Consider the following 23,338-nt stretch of genomic DNA (forward strand, 5'->3'; position numbering starts at 1 on the left):
TACTATGGCTGTGCAAACGATAGAAAGCAATCTTCACTTGATGACAGGGACTCCATATACTAAGATTCATAATCTGAAACTAATTGCATGTGTCCCTACAACTAACAACAAACGTTCAATTTAATCTACTCCGTAGCACATATCTCGGCTAGGTATCGGTTGAATTCTACCGGCCGCGGGCTGATTCAAACCTGTATGAGTATATGCTTCCTGCAGAAGGCACCCTGGTGGCCTGGTTATCCAAGAGAAGCTACCAGGAAACATCATCACGTGCGCCAAAAACCCACAACCAATCTTTCTGTCCAAGCTAGGAGTACAGGGAGAAGATTTCGAAATGAACTTCTGTATATACTATCCCCGAATCTTTGACTCGGTTCCAAACTGCTTCTCCCCCAAGGCAGGACGCAGCTATAAGAGTAAAGCGGCGCACGGCGAACCATTCTCACTCTCAGCAGACAGCAGATTCCCGAAACATCTGTACTCCCACTTTCCACAGAGTAGTTGTTAAGAATTTTGATAGTCCATCCACTTTCCACAGAGTGAAGATGAAGCAGACCGTCGTCCTGTTCGCCGGCGCCGGCGTCGGCCACGTAACCCCCATGACGGAGCTCGCCTACGTCTTCCTCAAGCACGGCTACGACGTCACCATGGTGCTCCTCGAGCCGCCCTTTAAGTCGACCGACTCGGGCGCCAGCTTCATCGAGCGCATTGCCGCCTCCAACCCGTCCATCTCCTTCCATGTCCTCCCGCCCCTCCCCGCACCAGACTTCGCCGCCTCCGGCAAGCACCCTTTCTTACTCATGCTCCAGCTCGCGCGCGACTACAACGCGCCGCTCGAAGCCTTCCTCCGGTCCATCCCCAGGGAACGCTTGCACTCCCTTGTCCTCGACATGTTCTGTGTCCACGCCATGGACGTCGGCACGGCGGTCGGCGTCCCGGTCTACACGTTCTTCGCCTCGGGCGCCTCGTGCCTGTCCGTCCTAACCCAGTTCCCGGCGTTGGTTGCCGGCAGGCAATCGGGCCTTAAGGATCTCGGGGACACGCCCCTCGATTTCCTTGGCGTCCCGCCGATGCCGGCGTCTCATCTCATCAGGGAGCTGCTCGAGCACCCGGAGGACGAGATGTGCAAGGCCATGACCAACATCTGGAAGCGCAACACGGAGACCATGGGCGTTCTGGTGAACACGTTCGAGGCGTTGGAGAGCCGGGCGGTGCAGTCGCTCAGGGACCCGCTTTGCGTCCCCGGCCGGATCCTGCCTCCGGTCTACTGCGTCGGGCCGTTGGTCAGCAAGGGCACCGCGAAGGATGACAGCAAAGCAGAGAGGAACGAGTGCCTGGCGTGGCTCGACGCGCAGCCGGACCGCAGCGTGGTGTTCCTCTGCTTCGGAAGCAAGGGCACGCTCTCCGCGGACCAGCTCAAGGAGATGGCCGTTGGCTTGGAGAGGTCCGGGCAACGGTTCCTGTGGTCCGTGCGCACGCCGGCCGGAACCAAAGATCCAAAGAAATACTTTGAGGTGCGCCCCGAGGCCGACCTCGATGCGCTCCTTCCGGAGGGGTTCCTGGAGAGGACCAAGGACAGGGGCCTCGTGGTCAAGTCATGGGCACCTCAGGTGGACGTGCTCCAGCACCCGGCCACCGGCGCCTTCGTGACGCACTGCGGGTGGAACTCGACGCTGGAGGCCGTCGTGGCGGGGGTCCCGATGTTGTGCTGGCCGCTGGAAGCAGAGCAGAAGATGAACAAGGTGTTCATGACAGAGGACATGGGCGTCGCGGTGGAGCTGGAGGGATACAGGACGGGGTTTATCAAGGCGGGCGAGTTGGAGGCCAAGCTGAGGCTGGTGATCGAGGCCGAGGAGGGAAGGCAGCTCAGGGCGCGAGTTGCAGCTCGCAGGGAAGAGGCGCAGGCGGCTCTGGAGGAAGGAGGCTCGTCGCGGGCGGCGTTCGTCCAGTTCTTGTTGGACGTGGAAAATCTGGCACACGGAAAGGAGCTAGGCAACTGATTGATGAGTTATTGCCCTGCACCGCCTTCTAAATGCCTGGCTAATATCTTTTAATGAAATAAATCGGCCCTTACACAATTTTATCTTGTTTTCTTGCTTGCAATACAGGACTTCGATGCGTTTGTTTGATGCTATTTCTTCATGATTTGTAAAAAGTTCAGAAAGTACTAAGGAAAATTTCACAAATGGATGGAGAAAATCACAAGCACGTAGAAGCAAGACATGCATTGGTCCATTGCACTGGTACTTTCTTTCTTCTTCCGAAGACCACACTTGTTACGGTAGAGTTGTAATATCTGAACTCACACCCACGCACACCTCACCCGACACGTCTATGCAAGCTATATCTACAAACTATACCTAAACAATGTTTTCAACAGATTCTCAGGGCCAACACAACCTTGTCGGTAACGGGTACGTTATACTATCACAAGAGCACCCGAAGCATGCAAATGGAGGCAATTTTGTACTGTTCAAATGTACAATACCAGGTGAGACACCCAAGTCGAACCTAGGTGGGCTGAGAGCTACCACCGGCTCCCAGCCACCCGCGCTACACACGGTTCTCCATTGCACTAGTACTAAAGGCATCGGAGATAGTGAACTAGGATCCTGCTTCGGTGAAGTTGTTGTGGCAAGTCACCACGAGCCTTTACCCCTTTCCATCTGCCCTTCAAATGACATCCAACGGCTCAGGCTAAAAACAAAGACAAAAACACCCATCAAATTGACTATGTTTCAGTCCTTTTTCTCCTCTACGCCCGACGACGCATCCTCTTCTCCTCCACGGCCGACGGCGCCCAGCGGCGTGCCAGTCTTTCCCTTCGCCCTGTGAAGCTGCAGCTTCCTCCTCTACTCCATGGCATGGCGTGGTGGGCTAGTGGCGCGAGCAGATCCATCCAAATGAGTCGCTTGCCTCTGCTCGGTGACGCCAAAGATCCCGCCCCAGCGGCCCTCTGCTCCGTCGGTTCTAGCATGGTCGTTGACAATTGGTGGACCCCAACAACCACACGCCTCGTCGCCACGGCGCATCTCACCGCGACCGGAGCCAAAGGAGGCCGAGGCGCGAGGAGGAGTGCCTCACCTCTGAATGTCGCGATTCCGGGAGGAGGCCGACTGGAGGAGGTGTGGCCGCGCCGCCAGTAGAGGCCGGGAGGAGGAAGCTGATGAGGAGGTCATAGGAGGAAGAGGAGTAGGCGGTTGCGGTGGGGATGAGGAGGAGGATTGGAATCCAGCTGCATCGGTGCCATGGATCGATGGGCAAGCGGCCAGAGGTGATTTCACGATTTGAGGATGTTGTCTTGATTTGAGGATAATGCTCTATGTCGAAAACGTCTAAGTGTTGGGCGCTTTGCCTTGTTTTCAGCCTGAGCCGTTGGATGGCATTTGGAGGACAGATGGAAGGGGTAAAGGCTCGTGGTGACTTGCCAGAGCAAGTTCACCGAAGCAGGATCCAGTGAACCGACCCTATCTCAGGTGGTCTGGTCCTTGTGGTGGAACCAGTCCACGCAGGTTCAAGTTTCAGACTTGACATAGATGTCACATTTACCTAGATTATTTCAGAATTTAACTGGCGCTATAATTTCAGTGGTAGGTGGCGTATCCGTTGACAACGAGGCGTCTGCAGTGATTTCGTTAATCTCTCAAGATCTGCCGGCTCAGTCTTTCCCCGTAGGGATAGGTGTGACTGTACGCGCGTGAGCTTTGTACTGTGTTACTAAAAAACATAGGAGATATAAGCACATGGACGTGATAGTTTTTTGTTTTTCTGCGCTAGCCTAATAAGGGGCAAAACTCTCAAGAAAAGATTAGCAGTACGTGTGAGTGTGACCCACAATCACCGTCTGGAGGAAGTATTGATTAGTCTCTTGATTAGCATGCATGGACTAGTCGATGGACGAACCAAGGATTGATTAGCATGCATGGACTAGTCAAAGGATCGGTCAGGACTGGAACCATTCAGAACCTTGGTTGCCATTCGTAACGTCGAGGAGATTTCGCCGAGGATTGTGTGAAGAACAGTTGGCGAGCGGCCGCGTGGGACAACTCCGAAAAACTTGCCGCGGAGTGTAGACTGTAGAGAGAAAGGGGAGGTTCAGGTGGGTACAGAGGAGCGGCAGTGCGGGACGGCATCCAGCGATGGTGCACGACAGTACGACACACAGCAGCTCTGCAGCAGCACACACACGAGTCATCCAGAGTTCACGCACATGCGCACTACCTCCAAATCCATGGATTAAGATCCATCTCTCGGCACTCACACCGAGTCATTCAACTATTCAAGCTGGTCTATCGAGTTCATTGGCAGCCATTGATAGGGAGTCTCACTCTCACAGCATGCGCCCGGCGCGTGAGCAGGGCTTCGGGCCAATCGCGGACTGCGCGTCATTGACATGGCGTCGCTCCGCATGAGCACAACTTGGGGTATTGATCAAGGTCATATTTACATGATTTTTTGCCTCGATTAATGGACCTTTTGGTATTATTTAAAACTAATTTTGTCTCAAAACTGAATGGACTTATACAATATTTGATCAAATGAACCAATTCACATTATGTGCTTTATTTCTTGCATATTAGGCAGCAGGGGATGTCCTAAAAAAAAGGCAGCAAGGGCTCATGTGAAGAGAAAAGAAAAAAAAGGACCGGATTGTAAAACTGCTAGGAGGAAGCTATGAGTAGTAAATGGCCCGGAATTGGCCCATCAATACGTTTCCGGGTGGCCCATCAATATAAGGTTCCGGTTGCAGTTGTAAACGAAAAACCTCAGAATTTCTCAAAAAACAAACAATTACTCAGAAAAAAATGATGGATAAGTCTAAAATGCCCTTAAAAATCAACGGTGGATTGGACGTATACTGGTCCCTCCTCTAGAGAAGTATTATAAAGGTACTCGTACCATAAAAGGCTATATTAGGAATGCAAGGCCGATTAAAAACTGGATCATTATTTGCTAAAAAAAACTGGATCATCATTCAGTTCAGCATTCAACTATCAGAATCAAGTGACACATGAGAAAATAAATGCATGCCCATAGATGCGTGTGTGAAATAAATTTCATCCCGGCAGCAGATTTCGAGAAACGAACATATGCAGCAAGAAAGCCAAAATAATTCACTCGTGTTACATATGTTCGTTAATATGAAAAATCTATACGGTAAAAGTAAAACATAGCTACCAGTTAAAGATAAAGCCCTAAAATAGCTGGGAAATGATCTGGTTCTGTTTGGATGCCATGGCTGGAAATCTGATGCTGATGGGACAAGTGGCCCGTGAGAACACCTAAAGACAGCTTCGCCTGGAGTTGTTCGTTTGGCAGCATGCGCTCTTTGGGAAAACGTTTTGATAATGTAGCATGCTCGGAGCCTAGCCACCTAAGGAAAACCGTTCATCCACGTGCCAACGAATTTGTGTTCCACGCAGGCTGCATCGTCCATCGAGAAGATGCCTCAGCATATATAACGTGTCTCGGCAGGGGCAACAACGCATTTCTCTTCTATCCGTGGTCTCGTCCCTTGTTGTTCCACCTTCCCGTTCTCTTCCCACGTTGAAGAAGACAAAGAAGCACATGGCCGTCACGACGACGCAGAAGACGGTGGTCCTCTATCCCTCGCTGGGCGTCGGCCATCTCAACCCCATGGTGGAGCTGGCCAAGGTCTTCCTCCGCCGCGGCCAGGCCGTGGTCATCGCCGTCGTGAACCCGCCCGACAAGGACGCCGTCTCGGCGGACGCATTGGGCCGCCTCGCCGCCGCTAACACCGCCATCACGTTCTCCCTCATCCCCGTTCCGTCCCGCGGCAAGGACCACCACTACCCCCACCCCGTGATGCGCACCATCGACGTGCTCCGCGCCGCCAACCCCGCGCTACGGGAGTTCCTGCGCACGCTCCCCGCAGTCGACGCCCTCGTGGTCGACATGTTCTGCGTCGACGCGCTCGACGTGGCCGCCGGGCTCGGCATCCCCGCCTACTTCTTCTTCGCGTCCGCGGTCGGTGACCTCGCCGTCATGCTCCACCTCCCGTACTACTACCCCACCGCGCCGTCCTCGTTCAAGGACATGGGCAAGACCCCGCTCCACTTCCCCGGCGTGCCGCCCATCCGTGCGTTGGACATGGCGACCACGATGCGGGACCGAGAAAGCGAAACCGCCAAGGAACGGCTGCGCCAGTGCGCGCGGATGCCCGAAGCGACAGGCATCCTCGTCAACAGTTTCGATTGGTTGGAGGCGAGAGCGCTGGAGGCGATCAGGAATGGCCTCTGCACGCCCGACCGCACAATGCCGCCACTCTACTGCATCGGGCCACTAGTCCTTCCTGGTGGACACACGAGAGGAAGCAACGGCGAGAGACACCCGTGCATCGAGTGGCTTGACGCGCAGCCAGACCGAAGCGTGGTATTCCTCTGCTTCGGCAGCTTGGGCACCTTCTCGGCGGCGCAGTTAAGAGACATAGCGCACGGGTTACAGAACTCCGGGCACAGGTTCTTGTGGGTGGTGCGGGACCCGCCCGAGCACAAGAGCAGCAGCATCTCCGTCGAGCCGGACTTGGAGGCATTGCTTCCTGAGTCTTTCTCAGAGAAGACATCCGACAGGGGCTTCGTGGTGAAGAACTGGGCGCCACAGGCCGAGGTGTTGCGGCACGGCGCCGTCGGCGCGTTCGTGACGCACTGTGGGTGGAACTCGGTGCTGGAGGGGATCGTGTCCGGCGTGCCAATGATCGGCTGGCCGTTGTACGCAGAGCAGAGGCTGAACAAGGTGCACGTGGTGGAGGAGATGAAAGTCGGGGTGGCGGTGGAGGGCTACGAAGAGGATCTGGTGAAGGCGGAGGAGGTGGAGGCCAAGGTAAGGCTGGTGATGGAGTCTGAGGAAGGGAGCAAGCTTAGGGAGAGGATCGCGATGGCCAAGGAGATGGCCGCGGACGCTCTGAAGGAAGGGGGTTCGTCTGACGTGGCGTTTGATGAGTTCATGAAGGATCTGGAGAATGACAGTTCTGAATCTCGAAAGAAGTCTTTCATTCATGCTAACGGACGGGGGACAGAGTAGGAAGGAGTATTTCGCTTGGGCATCTCTTCCAAGCTCTTTTTTTGGGCCACAGTATAACGCTTGAATTTTCTGAAATCTCCAGCAATCTGCACCAAAGCCATGGCCCAAAACGCAACACGTTATCTGCTTGTAGGGCGCCCTTGTTTGCACTTCGAGACGGTTGGTTTATTCTACACTTATTTATTTATTTTTTGTACGAAACCAATTTCTACTAGCAATCATGTGCACATACGAAGTCAGGTGGACATCCTTACATCCTGTACATACATCAGCAGCACGTGAGACACACAGATGCAGCCGTACACGCAGAAGCAACGTCCACAACGGAAACAACATGAACCCACGCATACCGTACCGTAGCAGTCAAAAGAAAATGTATAATTTTTGTTGGCAGCTAAACTTTTCAAAATTTGACCAATTTTATAACAAAATAAATCAACTTATGTAATAGAAAATAAAAAAAAATTCAAAATACATTTCACGATGGATTTAATGATATTAATTTGAACCCTTTGAAACCGCAGTTGTTAATTATTTTGGTTATAATGATGGTCAAACTTTAGAACTTTTGATAATCAACAATAACAAAAATATATGCGCTTACATATTTCTATTTTTTTGGCATAACGATAAATGTTATAGTCAAAACCATGCATCCAAGAACTATACAAGGACAATAAAGATTTTCTCACTTCAAACAAACAAAAACTCAGGGTATCCGGGAAAGAGAAAGTATCGAGTAAGTAGTGATTAGGCCAACTCCAGCAGGGCGACCCATTTGGGCCGGACCGATCCGTTTCGGTGGGAACGGACGAAAGCTGTGGTCCAGCGGGGCGACGCATTTCCACCGCGTCCGCTTTTTGATCCGGCGCGACCCATTCCCGACCCAAATCTGGGCCGGGTTTGCGTCGCGCACAAACGAGAAACGGAGCTCCGCTCGTCTGCCATATACCCCTGGCCCTCTTGTCTGTGACCGCCACTATTTCATTACCCCCTCTTCTTCCCCACCGTCCTCCCGCGCGCCCTCGCCATGGTTTCCCAAAATGTTCCTGCCCATATTCCTACCACCGCCCCCGCCCAGCCCCTCCCGCCCCCGTCGCTTGGCTCAAGAAGTCGAAGATGGAGATGACCCCGGAGGCGAGGGCCATCGAGTCCCAGAAGAGGACCTCAACCTATTCCCCGCCTCCACTTTCTAGAATGGCCGCAACCTGTTCGGCCAAATGCCGGCCACGTCCTCCAAACGGACCGTAGATCCAGGCGACCTGTCTTACTTCAATGAGCAGTCCCAGTTCATGGAGGACCTCATAGGCCACGATGCCCCAACTTATGATGAAGCATTCGACGAGTAGTGGCCGGAGGATGCGCAAGAAGGCGCCAGCATTGAGAACGAACCGTTGTACACCGATGGCATACCAAAGAAGAGCACGAGCAACAGGACTATGGCGTACGCCAAGTGCGAGGCCTGGCTCGAAATTGGACAAGATCCAATTTGTGGCGCCGAGCAAAAAGGCCAAGCTTATTGGAAGCCGATCTACGATTTCTTCCACGAGCAGCGTCTCCCCCCCCCCCCCCCTCTTACAATTTCATCAGCGGCAGAGGGGAATTGTCCCTTCAAAAGAGGTGGGGGCTCATCCAAGCCGAATGCAACAAGTTCGCTGGCACGCACGATCACGTGAAGGCCAGGCGGCTGAGTGGCGTCGGCGTCCAGGACGTGGTAAGTGGTGTTGTTTGTGTTGTCCTCATGGGACCATATGTTTCTCCTCATGAACGTGTCGTCCTCATTGTTGGTAGTCGTATCAAGCTTTGGACTACTTCAAAGTGTTGCATAAGAAACCATTTAGCTTGATCAATTGTTGGCAGATACTCAAGGAGGCCCCGAAGTGGCCAGAGCTCTATATCTCCACCAAGAAGAGCCCCTCTAATGGGAAGAAGCGTGACGACATCACCATCGACCTTGAGGCCTCCGGCCACACCGAGGCAGCAACCCGGGCCGTCCGGCCAAGGGGAAGGACCAACTCCAAGGGCGAGGCCAAGCGCGAGGCCTCCAACCTCACCTTCGAAGAGACCCTTAAGAAGATCTGGTTGGAGAAGGAGGCATGAAGAGAGAAGTTGCAACAAATGACGGAGGAGCAAATGAAGGACTACGTCGAGGTGCAGAAGAGGAAGCTCGTCATCCATGAGGCCAATGCTAGGACAACTGCCAAGGCAGCCGAGGCCGCTATGCTCGTCGAGGAGACAAGGATAATGACGGCGGACTTGAGCCTCCTGGACCCACCGACGTGAGCTTGGTTCGAGGCCAGGAGGAAGATGATGCAAGAACGAGATGCGCCCTCGCCCTCGCAGGATGAAGATGCGGCCTCGCCATCTAGTTGATCGCCAATTCTGTCGCCCAATTTGGTTGCATTTTGTTGTAATGAACTATACTTATGTCCGCCGGTGAGGCCTGAACATTTATTTGTTAATTTGCTTTCTAAAGTTGCTATCCATTGGCCTCAATTCGTGATTGCGGCCAAAAACAAAAGAACGGCCCACGAATAAGGAGACGTTTGAATTCGGGTGCCATGTATGGGCGCTGGACCGAAATGGGTCGCAGGGAAGACGGGCGACCCAAATGGAAGAAGGCCGGGCATGAAAACGATTTGCGCCCGGCCCTCGACCCAAACGGGCACAAAAGTCGGTCCTTTTGGATCGGGCGGCCCTTATAAAACTGTACCATCATGTTCAGACACGGATCGTTATGCCCTAGGAGCTGAGCATACCATATTCTGTTTCACTGATCAAGAATTGTCGTTTGCCAACCACTAGCTAGTATCGGCTGCTCCCAAATCTCAGCTCGATCTTGGCAACTCGGTCTGCATGTTCTAAATCTAACGCCTGCAGCGCATGTTATTAAGCATCAGCTACTATGCTTTGCTCTTTCCTTAGTATCGGCTGCTCGCAAACCTCAGCTCGTGACAGCTAATCTATGACACTAAGCATCGGCTAATATGATCTGCTCTGCTCTCCTTTTTCTTTTCCATTTCTTCGTCTTGTTTTGAGAATAAAACGGATGCACTTTCTCTGTCCACTCCTTGTCCGCGGCTGGGAGAGGACCAAACAGTACTCCTCTAATGTCTTCTCCTTCACGTGTATGGCCGGCTGGGGAAACAATTTACTTTCACGTGATGCTAAGATGCCATGTCTTTTTCCCGTGGGCTTCGAGAAACTAGCTAGATCCGTGGCACGCCGGCACTCTATTTATCTCGTGCTGGGTTGTGACCAACTGAGCATTGAGCATTGAGAGCCATGGCGGAGAAGACGGTGGTCCTCTATCCCTCGCTGGGCGTGGGCCACCTGAACCCCATGGTGCAGCTGGCCAAGGCCTTCCTCCGCCGCGGCGGCATGGCCGTCACCATCGCCGTCATCGATCCGCCGGGGAAGGACCCCGTTCTGGAAGCCGCAGTCGCGCGCCTCGCCGCCGCCTGCCCCTCCATCACTGTCTGCCTCCTCCCCATCCCGTCCGGCACCAACAAGCACTACTCCAATGTCGCCTTGCGCATGCTGGACGAGCTCCGCCTCGCGAACCCCGTGCTCCGGGGGTTCCTCGGCTCGCTCCCTGCCGTCGACGCCCTGGTTGTCGACATGTTCTGCATCGACGCGCTCGACGTCGCCGCGGACCTCGCCGTCCCCGCTTACATCTTCTACCCGTCTGCGGCCGGCGACCTCGCGATCTACCTCCAGGTTCCTGATCTCTGCCTCAACGCCCCTTCGTCGTTAAAGGACATGGGCAGGACGGCGCTGCACTTTTCCGGCGTGCCGCCGGTTAGCGCTCTGGACATGCCGGACACCATGCTAGACCGGGAGAGCGACTTGTGCAGGAGGCGGATGCAGCAGCTCGCGCGATTCCCGGAAGCAAGAGGCATTCTGGTGAATAGCTTCGAGTGGTTGGAGTCGAGGGCTCTGAAGGCGCTCCGGGATGGCCTCTGCGTGCCCGCCGGCCGCTCCACGCCACATATATACTGCGTCGGGCCACTGGTGGACGGCGGCATGAACGGGGAAAGCGGCGAGAGGCACGCTTCCCTCGAGTGGCTGGACAGGCAGCCAAAGCAGAGCGTGGTGTTCCTCTGCTTCGGAAGCAGGGGGGTTTTCTCGGCGGCGCAGCTCACGGAGATGGCTCGCGGTCTGGAGAACTCTGGGCACAGGTTCCTGTGGGCCGTCCGTAGCCCGCGTGAGGAGCAGAGCAAGTCTGCCGAGCCGGACTTGAAGGCGTTGCTTCCTGATGGGTTCCTGGAGAGAACCAGAGACAGGGGCTTGATTCTGAAGAACTGGGCGCCACAGGCAGAGGTGTTGAGCCACGGCGCCGTTGGAGCGTTCGTTACGCACTGTGGCTGGAACTCGGCACTGGAGGCTATCATGTCCGGCGTGCCGATGATCTGCTGGCCGCTGTACGCGGAGCAGAGGCTGAACAAGGTGCACATGGTGGAGGAGCTGAAGGTCGGGGTGGTGGTGGAGGGCTACGACGAGGAATTGGTGAAGGCCGAGGAGGTGGAAGCTAAGGTGAGGCTGGTAATGGAGTCTGGTGAAGGGAAGAAGATGAGCGAGAGGATGGCCATGGCAAAGGACATGGCCACCGAGGCCGTCAAGGAAGGTGGTTCGTCTGACATGGCATTTTACGAGTTCCTGAAGCATTTAGAGTGAATCGGATCGATGGTAGTAATAAATATGCTTTCCAGTTGTCTGGAGATTTTCATTTGTGCCTCCTGTCCTTTAGCTCTTTCGCAAGATTTGTACTACTAGTAGTGTGCAGATGTGCAACTAATGCTGCTGTGAGAACATTGCAATCTAGGTGGTCGCATCACATCGAAAAAGTTTGATCAGGCCGTCTATGAAATTGGTAGTTGGACTGTGAGTTGATGCTTGATGTGCTTGCCGTGCTTCATTTTAGATGTCAGTTAAACGATGCATCTCCACTTGCCACTGTCTTGATTCCAGAACTATTTGCCACTGTCTTGATTCCAGAACTATTTGCCACTGTCTTGATTCCAGAAATGAACTGAATAAAGCCGGTGCTAACGATGCTGCGACAAGGAAAGGAACTAAAAGCTGCTGAAGAGTGAAGACGTGCGGTGACCGCGGACATCTCTTGGTGGGCACCTGTACTGCTGCTGCGCATCAAAGTCGTGACCCACGATGGCATTGAGCAAATACATGACCCTCCTCTGGCGCCACGGCGGCGCCGCCGGCCCTAGCTCTCCCCCAACTCCTTCCCTCGCATCGCCGCCGCCGGAGGGGTGTCGGCGAAGCCGGGCACGCCCAGGGAAGGTGGCGGCGAGGCGGTTGTCTTCCTCTTCGCGCGTGGAGGCGGCGGTTCTGCGCGGGTCCTGTGAGGGGCGGCGCGGAGGCGGCTGGGCGGGGCCGGTGCAGGGCGGTTCCGGCGCGGGGCGGCGCGGGTCCGGCGTTGGAGGCGGGGGCTGCCGCTATCGGCGGTGGGGCGGGCTCGGTTCGGGGCCGTTGCAGGCCTGGCGGGCCGCGGATAGGGCGGGTGGCTGCCCCGTTCTCTGCAGATCCGCGCTCGGGGTTGCCAGATCCGGGGCCGGAGGTCCAGCGGTGGTCCGACGCTCGAGGTAGCTGGCTGCGGGGCGGCTTTTCGGGCAGCCCGACGGCACGGCGGCAGATGGCGAGGCTGGGGCGGCGCTGCTGCTACCCTGCAACCGCCCTTGGATCGGCTCCGGCCGGTTCTGGAGCGTGGTTGCGGCGGCCGTGGTAGTGTTATGTTTTTGTTGGTCGGCGGTGACGCGGCAGCGGTCGGCAGGCTCCCCATGCTTCTGGCGCCACTCCTTCGTGGGTGCGTGTAGCGTTGGTTGTCTTTGCAGGTTGGTTGTCCGTGTACGAGGAGTGAATGGCGTGGCCTTGGCGAAAGCCATGTTCTAGGCTTGGTTGGGGCCAACAATGGCGTCGCCTGTGGGCGTCGTTACCTTCTTGAAGGCATCGTTGTTTCGGCTTTACTTTTCTCTCCTACTGATCGGGCTCCGAGGGAAACCTGAGATCCAGTTGGATTGAGTGATGGTGACGCTCTCGGCGCCGCGTTTCTCCTTGGAGGCGTCGCTTTTGAAGTTCGCATCTGCCGTGGGACCAGTGTTTTGTGGGCTGGCTGTCTGTGTGGTGTCCGTTAGCGGCATGTGTGGGAGCGACGACGGTGTTGTGCTGAGGTTGGGCTACGGCGATTGGTAGTTGGTCCTCCGACATATGCGTTGGCTTTCCGGAGTTGGTTTGGCTTCGCCGTTGGGAAGTCGGAGTCGCCAGCTCAGTGGAGTGTTGTGTGATGACGATGACTCGGTGAAGGAGTGGTCCGTTCTCTTGGGTGTTCGGCGCAGTAGTGGCGGCTCCAGGTTTTAGACATTGCGTATTCGTTGAAAAAAAAATCCAGTGGACTCTATGAAATAAAACAACTGATAATGAAATTAGAAGATAGTCTTCTTGCATTTATGGTCGAAATTAGAAGCTAATTTTCTACTCTGGTAATCTGATGATTTATCCCCAAATTTACATAGTACAATGAAGAAAAATTGTAGTCGATCTGATGATTTATCCATATGTAGATTGTACTCTGTAGAGTACCTGGCTTCTGGGCACCTGACCACGCCATGATCGGACAATCCTTGCTCCGCTACACTGGGTCGTCGGCTCGCCGCTGCTCCGCGCGTCCGCCAGCGGTCTCCGCAATCAAGGCCTCGCCTCTGACGTCCGCTGCTCTGCTCGCTAGGGTCTAGCGGCGTTCGCGTGCGGCGTGCCGATCGATTGATCGAGGAACGAAACCGTCGCGCAGAGGCAGACTAGAGTCGCGGATGTGGGGCTGCTGGGCCTTGACCTGAGGTCTACGGACTAGTGGACTACGGGTCCAATGACTAATATTAGTACTAATATATGTATATAATTTTTTTTTGCTCAAAATCTTGGGTACTCATCTGAATACACACACGTGAATACACTTGCAGCCGCCTCTGCGGCGCAGGCCTGCTTTTTACCCCTCCGAAGCTTGCCATCAGAATCGGCGTCTTTTGTTCGCTAGCGAGGGTGACCAGTTGTTTGGCATGAGCCGGTGTGTGCCTGCGTGCCTGCAGAGGTAGAGTCCCCGTTCTTGGACGTTTGTGGGGGAAGTCGAAGTCGCCAGCTCAGAGGAGTGTTTGTATGATGACGATAACTTCTCCGTGCAACCTCGGCGGTAATCTTCTTTCCGTAGTGTGTGTTGAATGTGCGTGGGTGGTCAGGTCAGTCACGTTGTTCGGTTTTCCTTATAAACGAAGCCATTTTATTTTTCTTTAATGCACTGCATGAATTCCTGCCCTCTTGTCTAGTTTCGGCAAAAAGAAAAAGAAAAATACATGTCGCTGCACTGCGCCCTACGCCCATGCTGAGAGCTGTACACCCCGGAACAACACCTGCACCTGCGCATAGCGCCTGTTCAGAAAAATGGTCAGATCTGCCATGTCTCGTTTCCCTAGCAGACTTCATTCCGACTGGATAATCCAACACCTGCCGCTGGCCGTCTTCAGTCATCGATTATTTTCCTTTCTTTTTTCGCGAGTATCTTCAGTTATCAATACAATGACGTACAGCGGTGTGTGTCAAAGTTTGCGGCTTATAGTCGCTGCCTCGCTGGCTGCCAGACTTCGCGGTTGACGATTTCGTAGTACCTTGCACAGTTGCACCATCTATATATCAACACCCGACTGCTTGCCTCTCCTTCAGAGTTCAGAGCACAAACCACAGGGGCAATGCGGAGTGCAGTAGTGCTGTACACATGGTTGGTGAGGGGCCACCTCCACCCCATGACGCAGCTTGCCAACCACCTCGCCGGCCATGGCGTTGCCGTCACGGTCGCAGTAGCCGACGTTCCATCTACAGGCAACTCCTCTGACACCATTGCCGGCCTCTCAGCCACCTACCCTTCCGTGTCCTTCCACCTACTCCAGCCAACAGCGAGCCGTTCCGCTGACACGGCCGATCCCGATCCCGACGCCGATCCGTTCATCACCCTTATCGCCGACCTCCGCGCCACCAACCCCGCCCTTCTCGCCTTCCTGAGGTCCCTCGCGTCCGTCAAGGTTCTCGTCGCCGATTTCTTCTGCGCGTACGGGCTGAACGCCGCCACACAGATCGGCGTCCCGGGCTACTTGTTCTTCACCTCCGGGGCGTCAGTCCTTGCTGCCTACTTGCACATCCCCGTCATGCGCTCCGCCGCCTCCTTCGGGGACATGGGGCGCTCCTTGCTGCATTTCCCTGGAGTCCACCCAATTCCGGCGTCCGATTTGCCGGAAGTCCTGCTTAATCGCGACAACAGTCAGTACAGGACAACTCTTGGTCTCTTCGAGCAGCTGCCCAGAGCGAAGGGCATATTGTCGAACACCTTCGAGTGGCTGGAGCCCCGGGCCGTTAAGGCCATAAAAGACGGGACTCCCCGCGCCGGCGAGCCAGTGCCGAGATTATTCTGCGTCGGCCCATTGGTTGGCGAGGAGAGGGGGTGCCGCGCGAAGCACCAATGCCTAAGGTGGCTTGACAAGCAGCCGGCGCGGAGCGTGGTATTCCTCTGCTTCGGGAGCGCGAGCTCGGTGCCGGTGGAGCAGCTAAATGAGATCGCCGTTGGACTGGAGAAGAGCGGGCACGCATTCCTCTGGGCCGTGCGCGCGCCCGTCGCGCCAGATGCTGACTCGACGAAGCGGTTCGAGGGGCGGGGCGAGGCAACGTTGGAACAGCTGCTCCCGGAGGGGTTCTTGGACAGGACGCGAGGACGAGGAATGGTGGTGTCGTCGTGGGCGCCGCAGGTGGAGGTGCTCCGGCACCCGGCGAGCGGCGCGTTCGTGACGCACTGCGGCTGGAACTCGACGCTCGAAGCGGTTACGGCGGGGGTGCCTATGGTGTGTTGGCCGATGTACGCGGAGCAGAGGATGAACAAGGTGTTCGTCGTGGAGGTGATGAAACTCGGCGTGGTCATGGATGGCTACAATGAGGGGATGGTGAAGGCGGAGGAGGTGGAGGCGAAGGTGAGACAGGTCATGGAGTCCGAGCAAGGAAAAGAGATGAGGAAGCGGATGACGCTGGCGCAAGAGATGGCCGCCGATGCGCTGGAGATCGGTGGATCGTCAACGAGAGCATTAGTTGACTTCCTGGATACTCTGAAGATTTCGATGCTCGATTGAGCCGTCGACGCTGCTCCTTCATTTTAATTTTTTTTTGAGAAACATATTTGTGGCCCGCGTAATCGGATTGGTCATTTGTGGGCAATCAGTCAGTGGTGTCCAGCCCAAGCGTGAGGCGACATTGGCCTTCTCAAAAGAAAAAGGAAATCAAGTTGGTTCCTCTACGGAGGCCACTTTATCTCGAAATTTGCATTCGGTGAAAATTTGAGGACATTTAATCTCAGCTACTCGCTCCTTCCCACGTTAAGTGATGAAATATTATATGTATTTAGACCGCTTTTTAGTATGATCCCGTATACCGGTGAATCCGGCCAGGTTGTTTTCCTGGCAGGCCGGATGATGTCCCGGCGGCCACCTGGAGGGCCTCCCTAGTTCCGACCCGATGGACGACCTCCCCCGCAAGGCCACAACGTCCCAACCTGCCTCGAGCCCTCGACGGTCTCCGGCACATCGTCCCGACCTGCCTTGCCGACGGCCCCGAAGCCGATTGGACGAGGCCCACGAGGGCAATCCCGTTGACGCCTCACGCGAGGGACAATACATTCTAGATTTCGCCCCAAATCATCAGCATCAGAGATTCAGAGGACAATGACAGTCTGAAAGTGTTGGAACAAGGTCTCTGTGTTGCATGTACCATATCACTGAATATGTGATAAAACTCAGGCATCACAGTCTGAAACTGTTTATTAGAGATCATAGTCTGAAAATGCTGTCATTGAGTACCACATGTTTCCATCCTACTGTTGCGAGTGTTGATTACCTTGTCCATGTACATAACATAGCATGAACTACCATTAATCTCTGTTACTTCATGAAACTAAGGAGCAGCCTTGAGAACAAAATACGGCTTGTGACATGCATCTGCACTCTAAACTGATTCTACTTTGTCGGACAAGAAGCTGTTTGTGCAGTTTGCTCTCGCTTTAATTTCTTGCCGGAGGGAAGTTTGTGCGATTTTTTACACCTGATACATGCTTACTAAAGGCCAATAACCCAAGCAAATTAATGATGAATCAATGAGCTTCAATACAATAGATGGATGAGCTCACAGCCTGACAAAGGTTGCTAGTAGATACATTTCTCCCAGGCTATATAGATGTTGCTCCTTGCTATGCAAGTTTTATTCGAGGTGTCAATTCCAGACTCAAGTATCTGAAGAAGAAAAATGAAACAAATGTGAACAAAACACAAATTCTCATGCATTGCAAATAATTCGATCAATGAAAAGCTGCCCTTTTATGTATGAAGTTCTGCTCATAATTTCTCCCAGGTGCCAATTGCTACTTGCAATGTACAGGACACTTGAATGTCTCCCAGGTGCCAATTGCTACTTGCAATGTACAGGACACTTGAATGAGTCAAGCTATGGTATCAGGTTTAAGTGAACTGAGACAAACATGATGCTCCAACTGTTTCCTAGATTCCATTCCACACTCAACAAGCAATAAAAAATTACATGAAACCAATTTGACAAAAACAGAAGTTCTCATCCATTACAAAAATTCAGTACATGAAAGATTGGTATTATCCCTAAAAATCAAATTGGTATTAATAACTCATGACTCATGAGTCTATCTTGCAGGTGTTATCACCACACAGCCTAACAAAGATATGTGCATCACAAACACAGCTCGTGGTTGTATTCTTATGTCTTTTCTTTAAGGGTTCTTCAATCTCTTTAGCCTTTTCGGACGGGAATCCTTCCTTATTGCACATGAAGCGTTTAGTCCGGACCACCTCATTTTGCAACTTCTTTTGCTGTCCAATACGAACTCCAAAACCCACATGATGTGCATAGGACTTATACAACTCCTCCACGGCCTCGAGTCCTTAGAATGCCATCCCAACTTTTGGCTTTAATTTCTCATCACATTTTGGTGTGAAAGATGAACACTGAAACATAAATAAATAATCACAGTCAGCACTATTATGCATAACTTGCAAAACTGAGTAGCACGATGACCATCGAAAGTTTATCAAACTGACAAACAAAGGAATGCTTTTTTTCTTTATGGGTGTACATAATTCTCCCTCGGTCATCTGAAATTGCACGTTATTGACTGATTTCCTTGCTGCACATGTAATTCAATGATTAAACTAAATTAGACAAGAAGTACACATGTATGTAGAACATATACTAAGATTGAGTTGATTTATGTACAATGATAAGACAATTAGGAGAGAAGCAGCTGAGTGCATCATATGCACATGCAGTTCAATGATTAAAATAACAGGAAGCACACATGTATGTACAACATACATTAAGATTGACTTTATTTCAGTACTCTCCAACCTGAAAACGCATGTTTTTTTTTTGAGAAAACCTGAAAACGCACGTGTGCAAGTCAAGCCACAATCAGCAACAATAGGGCTTTGGAGAAAAGGATCAGGGGCAATAGGGCTTTGGACTTGGAGAAGAACCGTACCAGGGAAAAGGCCATGGAGATCAAGATCGTTGCATCTTGATATCGGTGGGGAGGAGGCCAAGGAGGTTCCCTCCGTTGGTGTTGAACTTGAAGCAGATTTTCCGTCCCTAATTCCAGTGGCCGCCATGCCGATCGATCTCACTCTATGCCACGGGAGTAGTTTTGCCAGAGGAGTCGGGAGTTGGGGAAGATGGCATACGCTGGGGTTTTTTTGGCATATTTTCAGGTTAAGTTGGCTTGAGGTGGGCGGTTATTTGCAAGTTTGCCGTGGAAACACTGTCACACGCTTGATTTGAATCGGTTGGCTCAGACGCAAGGGATACACGGATGCATTCAGATGACCGGATTCACCAAATGCATCCATATTTGGACAAATTTGAGTCACTTAACATGTGACGGAAGGAGTATCAGTTATTAGACCTCAAATAAACATCTCAGATTAAGGGTGGAACATCCAATCATTTAAAGACATTTTATGAAAAATCCCACGAGGTGGGATTTTCTAGGGTGGTTTTCATATAATGCATTTAAATGATTAGATTCGTTTGAACCATTTATTTGAGATCTAATGGCTGTGATTAGATTTTCACGTTTCTCAATGAATAGTATAAGTTACTGTGAAATAGTATAAGTTACAATAATGCAATCTAAAGGTATTTTGAAATAGTATAAGTTACAATAATGCTTATAAAGGTATTTAACAACCATAATCCTATGATCCAAAAAAATCCCAGAAGGAAAAATTAAAAGTAAACCAAGTTTGAGCTCAAGGTTTTCTATGGATTTGGAATCATGACAAATGCATTCTGTGTGTATTTAACAACCACCGTTCTATGATTTTAAAAGTCCCCTGTAAGAAGAAAATAAAATAAAATCATATTTGAGCTCAGGGTATTCTGGTTATAGCAATGCATTCTAATAAAACAACTACATGTATTACAATTTTGTTGTACAAAATAACCCTTTTAAGAAAGATACCTACATAGTGCTAAGGAGATATGATAAGAAGAATTTATTTTGCTTAATCATATATAGTAGTAACGAATAGTAAGATAAAAATAAAAAAAATCACAAAATGTTTTCCGTACAATTGTGCTAGTTTGGATAAAAGGTGCAACTCACTTATATTTGTTTGTGCAACTTACATATACGAGCCCTCATGCATTTTTTTTTATTTTGTCAATACAAGCGTTAGAAGACTACTTTTCTTCTAAATTTTTTAAGAAAAATGAGAAAACTAAATAAGTAAATAAGGGAAAGGGAAAGTAAATAAATTTGGCACCTGATAATACCACAAGAATCAAAATCAAATGGACATTTGGGATAGGGGACTTCGCATGGAAAATAAAAGCCAAGCTGCACATATCTCATATAAGTAGCTGTATATGTTGGAAAGCCTGCAACTTCAGTATTGACAACTGAATTTTGAACTAGTTAAAAAGAGTTGTTTTCCATACAAAAAGATACAAACAAATCAGCACCAAAACAAGGTCCTTCTAAGGGGAAAAGCCCCTGGGCAACCTATTAATGAGAATGAAGAACTGATCAAACCCATACCAAGAGGAGAATAAGGCTAAGAAGCCGCTGAAAGCCAAAAAAAATAAAATACTATAATGAATTTGAGCTATCCATTTAGGTTTTAGCAGCAGCAACAACAAAAAAACAGCACTGCCATATGCAGTTAGTTTTCATGACATTGTTACGATCTCAGTCAATGCACTGAGAGCTTAGTTATTGGGCCGAACATTTTAGTGAAAAAAAATCATTGTAACCTTATCGTAAGAAAACTATTGTTGCAGAGGAATTTTGAAAAAAAAAACACGTCCTATGATCCAGCGGCTCTCCAAGTGGATTGAGAAACTTTTTTTTTTTATCATGACCCCATATTTATATTTATCGTAAGAAAAATTTAAACATTCTTTTAGCAAAATGTTTAAATTTCAATCATTGTATCAAAACCGCTGGAATAGATGCAGGTGCTATCTCATTCCTTCCTCTTTTTACGTGCTACCGTTAGATTTAAATCCGCGGCTAGCGGGTTGATTTGTCTCTGACTAAAAAACATATCACTTGTAGGTAACAAAATCGTATTTACATATATTAGTACCATAGTTTTGTTTGAGAATTTTCTTGAATACCACAAGTCAAACATCAGCGCTGTCCAACTTGTCTGCTGTAAGCCGCCATCGACAACGAAACATCAGCCCGCAACGCACAATTCCATTGGCAAACGCTTCAATCTATGTTGCAGCCGCCTATCATCGGTCATCATCAGTTTAAGTACTTGGCCAGTTGGCCTGCTGCTTATCGGCAACGACGATGAAAACTCAGGCCAAAACAAATAGACCTGTAGACCCTGCTAGTAGCCACAAGCCCACCATATAATCTGATGCCCAGCCTCTCCGTCAGGCAGAGAACACAACCAAGCAGGCAGAGAACACAGGCACACACACACGCAAATACGCAATGCAAAACACGGTCGTGCTGTACACATGGATGGTCAGGGGTCACCTCCACCCCATGACGCAGTTCGCCAATCACCTCGCCGGACACGGCGTTCCCGTCACCGTCGCCGTCGCCGATGTTCCCTCTACAGGCAGCTCTGATGAAACCATTGCCCGCCTATCTGCATCCTACCCTTCTGTATCCTTCCACCTGCTCCCGCCGGCAACAGCCCGTTCCGCGGACACGGCCGACCCCGACGCCGACCCTTTCATCACCCTCATCGCCGACCTGCGCGCCACCAACCCCGCCCTCCTTTCCTTCTTGAGGTCCCTCCCGTCTGTAAAGGCTCTCGTCGCAGACTTCTTCTGCGCGTACGGGCTAGATCCCGCCGCAGAGCTCGGCGTCCCAGCCTACCTGTACTTCACCCTGTGCGCGTCGGCCCTTGCTACCTTCCTACATATCCCCATCATGCACTCCGATGTCTCCTTTGGGGACATGGGGCGTTCCTTGCTGCACTTCCCTGGAGTCCACCCAATTCCGGCGACCGACTTGCCCGAAGTCCTGCATGATCGCGACAACAAGCAGTACAGTACAATTCTTGGTCTCTTTGAGCAGCTGCCCAGAGCGACGGGCATACTGTCGAACACCTTCGAGTGGCTGGAGACCCGCTCTGTCAAGGCTATAAAAGATGGGACTCCCCGCCCCGGCGAGTCCCTGCCGAGATTGTTCTGCGTCGGTCCGTTGGTCGGCGAGGAGAGGGGAGGCAGCGAGAGGCATGGATGCCTAAGTTGGTTGGACAAGCAGGCGGACCGGAGTGTGATCTTCCTCTGCTTCGGAAGCGCAAGCTCGGTGCCGGCGGAGCAGCTGAAGGAGATCGCCGTGGGGCTAGAGAAGAGCGGCCACTCGTTCCTCTGGGCCATGCGCGCGCCCGTTGCGCCGGACGCTGACTCGACGAAGCGGTTCGAGGGGCGGGGCGAGGCGGCGTTGGAGACGCTGCTCCCGGAGGGGTTCTTCGACAGGACGCGTGGGCGCGGGATGATCGTGTCGTCATGGGCGCCGCAGGTGGAGGTGCTCCGGCACTCGGCGACCGGCGCGTTCGTGACGCACTGCGGCTGGAACTCGACGATGGAGGCGGTCACGGCGGGGGTGCCGATGGTGTGCTGGCCGATGTACGCGGAGCAGAGGATGAACAAGGTTTTCATCGTGGAGGACATGAAGCTTGGGGTGGTCATGGACGGCTACGACGAGGGGCTGGTGAAAGCGGAGGAGGTGGAGGCGAAGGTGCGGCTGATCATGGCGTCCGAGACAGGGAAGGAGATCAGGATGAGGATGGCGCTGGCGAAAGAGATGGCCGCTGATGCGCTGCAGATTGGTGGGTCCTCCACCGAAGCATTGCATGACTTCTTCCGAAGTTTGAAGTTTACAACGCAGGATTGAAGTTCACCCGGTAGTATATTACTTTGGGAAGGCCTGAAGGGGTTAATATCTTCTCCTAATAGGGTCTTGGCCTCTTGGGCGAGATTAGTAAGTTTTCTTTCTTGGTTGTATTTGCAATAAGCTGGCTGATGCACTAGGGGCATCTGGTACAAACATGTAACATGAAACCAGAATTGTTTGTCCGGATCCGGTTATCCTCCTTTTCGAGAGAAAAAAAAATTGTATGGACGGACAGAGCTTCCTGTCTATGTGGTTTGGCTTTCCGTAATTTCACTTGGCATATGAAGTAAACATAATCAATGTTTCTGTACCTATCTAAAAAATACGAAACGTTCTCTTCACTGTCGTCTGTCAAACTTCTCATAAAACTAGTGGGCCCTCAGAATTGCATGTATATTAGGCCTATTAAACCGGCTGGCCATTACATGCAACGAATCTATCTATATATATCCCATAAAACTTATGGGCCCCCAAAATTGAATGTATATTAGGCCTACTAAGCCGACTGACTCATTACCTGTACCGAATCTATCTATATCTATATATGTACCAATGTACTCCCTCTGATCATAAATTCTTGAGTCAAATTTGACTAGATATGGATGTATCTATTCATAAAAAACGTCTAAATACATGTAATATTTCGACAACAATTTAGTATCGGAGGGAGTAAAAAATACGGACCGTTCCACCTTATTTCCTCCCTTTTTTTAATCAAGCCCCCGAGACCCATCTCGTCCGCCCGAACCACTCCTTCGTCCGCTCCAGATGGCTGAGCGCCCCTCTCCTGGCGCAGCCCAATAGGAGACCCTT

The 23,338-nt window shown here is 51.8% G+C and overlaps 5 protein-coding genes and 1 long non-coding RNA gene across 6 annotated transcripts; all 6 read left to right on the top strand.

Annotated features, from left to right (window-relative positions):
* Nucleotides 1-344: 344 nt before the first annotated feature.
* Nucleotides 345-2,190, top strand: LOC100839809 (UDP-glycosyltransferase 88A1). Its single transcript, XM_010233972.3, has one exon. The coding sequence runs from the start codon at nt 546-548 to the stop codon at nt 1,998-2,000; it is 1,455 nt and encodes a 484-aa protein (XP_010232274.1). The 5' UTR covers nt 345-545; the 3' UTR covers nt 2,001-2,190.
* A 3,304-nt stretch (nt 2,191-5,494) lies between these two features.
* Nucleotides 5,495-7,276, top strand: LOC100840110 (anthocyanidin 5,3-O-glucosyltransferase). Its single transcript, XM_003567039.4, has one exon. The coding sequence runs from the start codon at nt 5,569-5,571 to the stop codon at nt 7,039-7,041; it is 1,473 nt and encodes a 490-aa protein (XP_003567087.1). The 5' UTR covers nt 5,495-5,568; the 3' UTR covers nt 7,042-7,276.
* Nucleotides 7,277-8,639: 1,363 nt separating this feature from the next.
* Nucleotides 8,640-9,503, top strand: LOC112270841. The gene is made up of 2 exons (XR_002963341.1): nt 8,640-8,755; nt 8,902-9,503. It is a non-coding gene; the product is annotated as an uncharacterized LOC112270841 (long non-coding RNA).
* Nucleotides 9,504-10,168: 665 nt separating this feature from the next.
* LOC100843162 (anthocyanidin 5,3-O-glucosyltransferase) lies at nt 10,169-11,990 on the top strand. The gene has a single exon (XM_003569700.4). It carries the CDS (start codon nt 10,327-10,329, stop codon nt 11,716-11,718), a length of 1,392 nt encoding a protein of 463 aa, XP_003569748.1. The 5' UTR covers nt 10,169-10,326; the 3' UTR covers nt 11,719-11,990.
* Nucleotides 11,991-14,389: 2,399 nt separating this feature from the next.
* On the top strand, nt 14,390-16,440 carry LOC100844072 (UDP-glycosyltransferase 88F3). The gene has a single exon (XM_003569703.4). It carries the CDS (start codon nt 14,796-14,798, stop codon nt 16,215-16,217), a length of 1,422 nt encoding a protein of 473 aa, XP_003569751.1. The 5' UTR covers nt 14,390-14,795; the 3' UTR covers nt 16,218-16,440.
* Nucleotides 16,441-20,939: 4,499 nt separating this feature from the next.
* LOC100843771 (UDP-glycosyltransferase 88F4) lies at nt 20,940-22,816 on the top strand. The gene has a single exon (XM_003569702.4). It carries the CDS (start codon nt 21,110-21,112, stop codon nt 22,523-22,525), a length of 1,416 nt encoding a protein of 471 aa, XP_003569750.1. The 5' UTR covers nt 20,940-21,109; the 3' UTR covers nt 22,526-22,816.
* Nucleotides 22,817-23,338: the final 522 nt, after the last annotated feature.

Source organism: Brachypodium distachyon, chromosome 2 (genome assembly GCF_000005505.3).
Source record: "Brachypodium distachyon strain Bd21 chromosome 2, Brachypodium_distachyon_v3.0, whole genome shotgun sequence".
Taxonomy (NCBI): domain Eukaryota; kingdom Viridiplantae; phylum Streptophyta; class Magnoliopsida; order Poales; family Poaceae; genus Brachypodium; species Brachypodium distachyon.

Bases quoted from the DNA above. Each gene is read 5' to 3' on its own strand.
- LOC100839809 (XM_010233972.3), top strand. From the start codon at position 546: ATGAAGCAGACCGTCGTCCTGTTCGCCGGCGCCGGCGTCGGCCACGTA.
- LOC100844072 (XM_003569703.4), top strand. From the start codon at position 14,796: ATGCGGAGTGCAGTAGTGCTGTACACATGGTTGGTGAGGGGCCACCTC.
- LOC100840110 (XM_003567039.4), top strand. From the start codon at position 5,569: ATGGCCGTCACGACGACGCAGAAGACGGTGGTCCTCTATCCCTCGCTG.
- LOC100843162 (XM_003569700.4), top strand. From the start codon at position 10,327: ATGGCGGAGAAGACGGTGGTCCTCTATCCCTCGCTGGGCGTGGGCCAC.
- LOC100843771 (XM_003569702.4), top strand. From the start codon at position 21,110: ATGCAAAACACGGTCGTGCTGTACACATGGATGGTCAGGGGTCACCTC.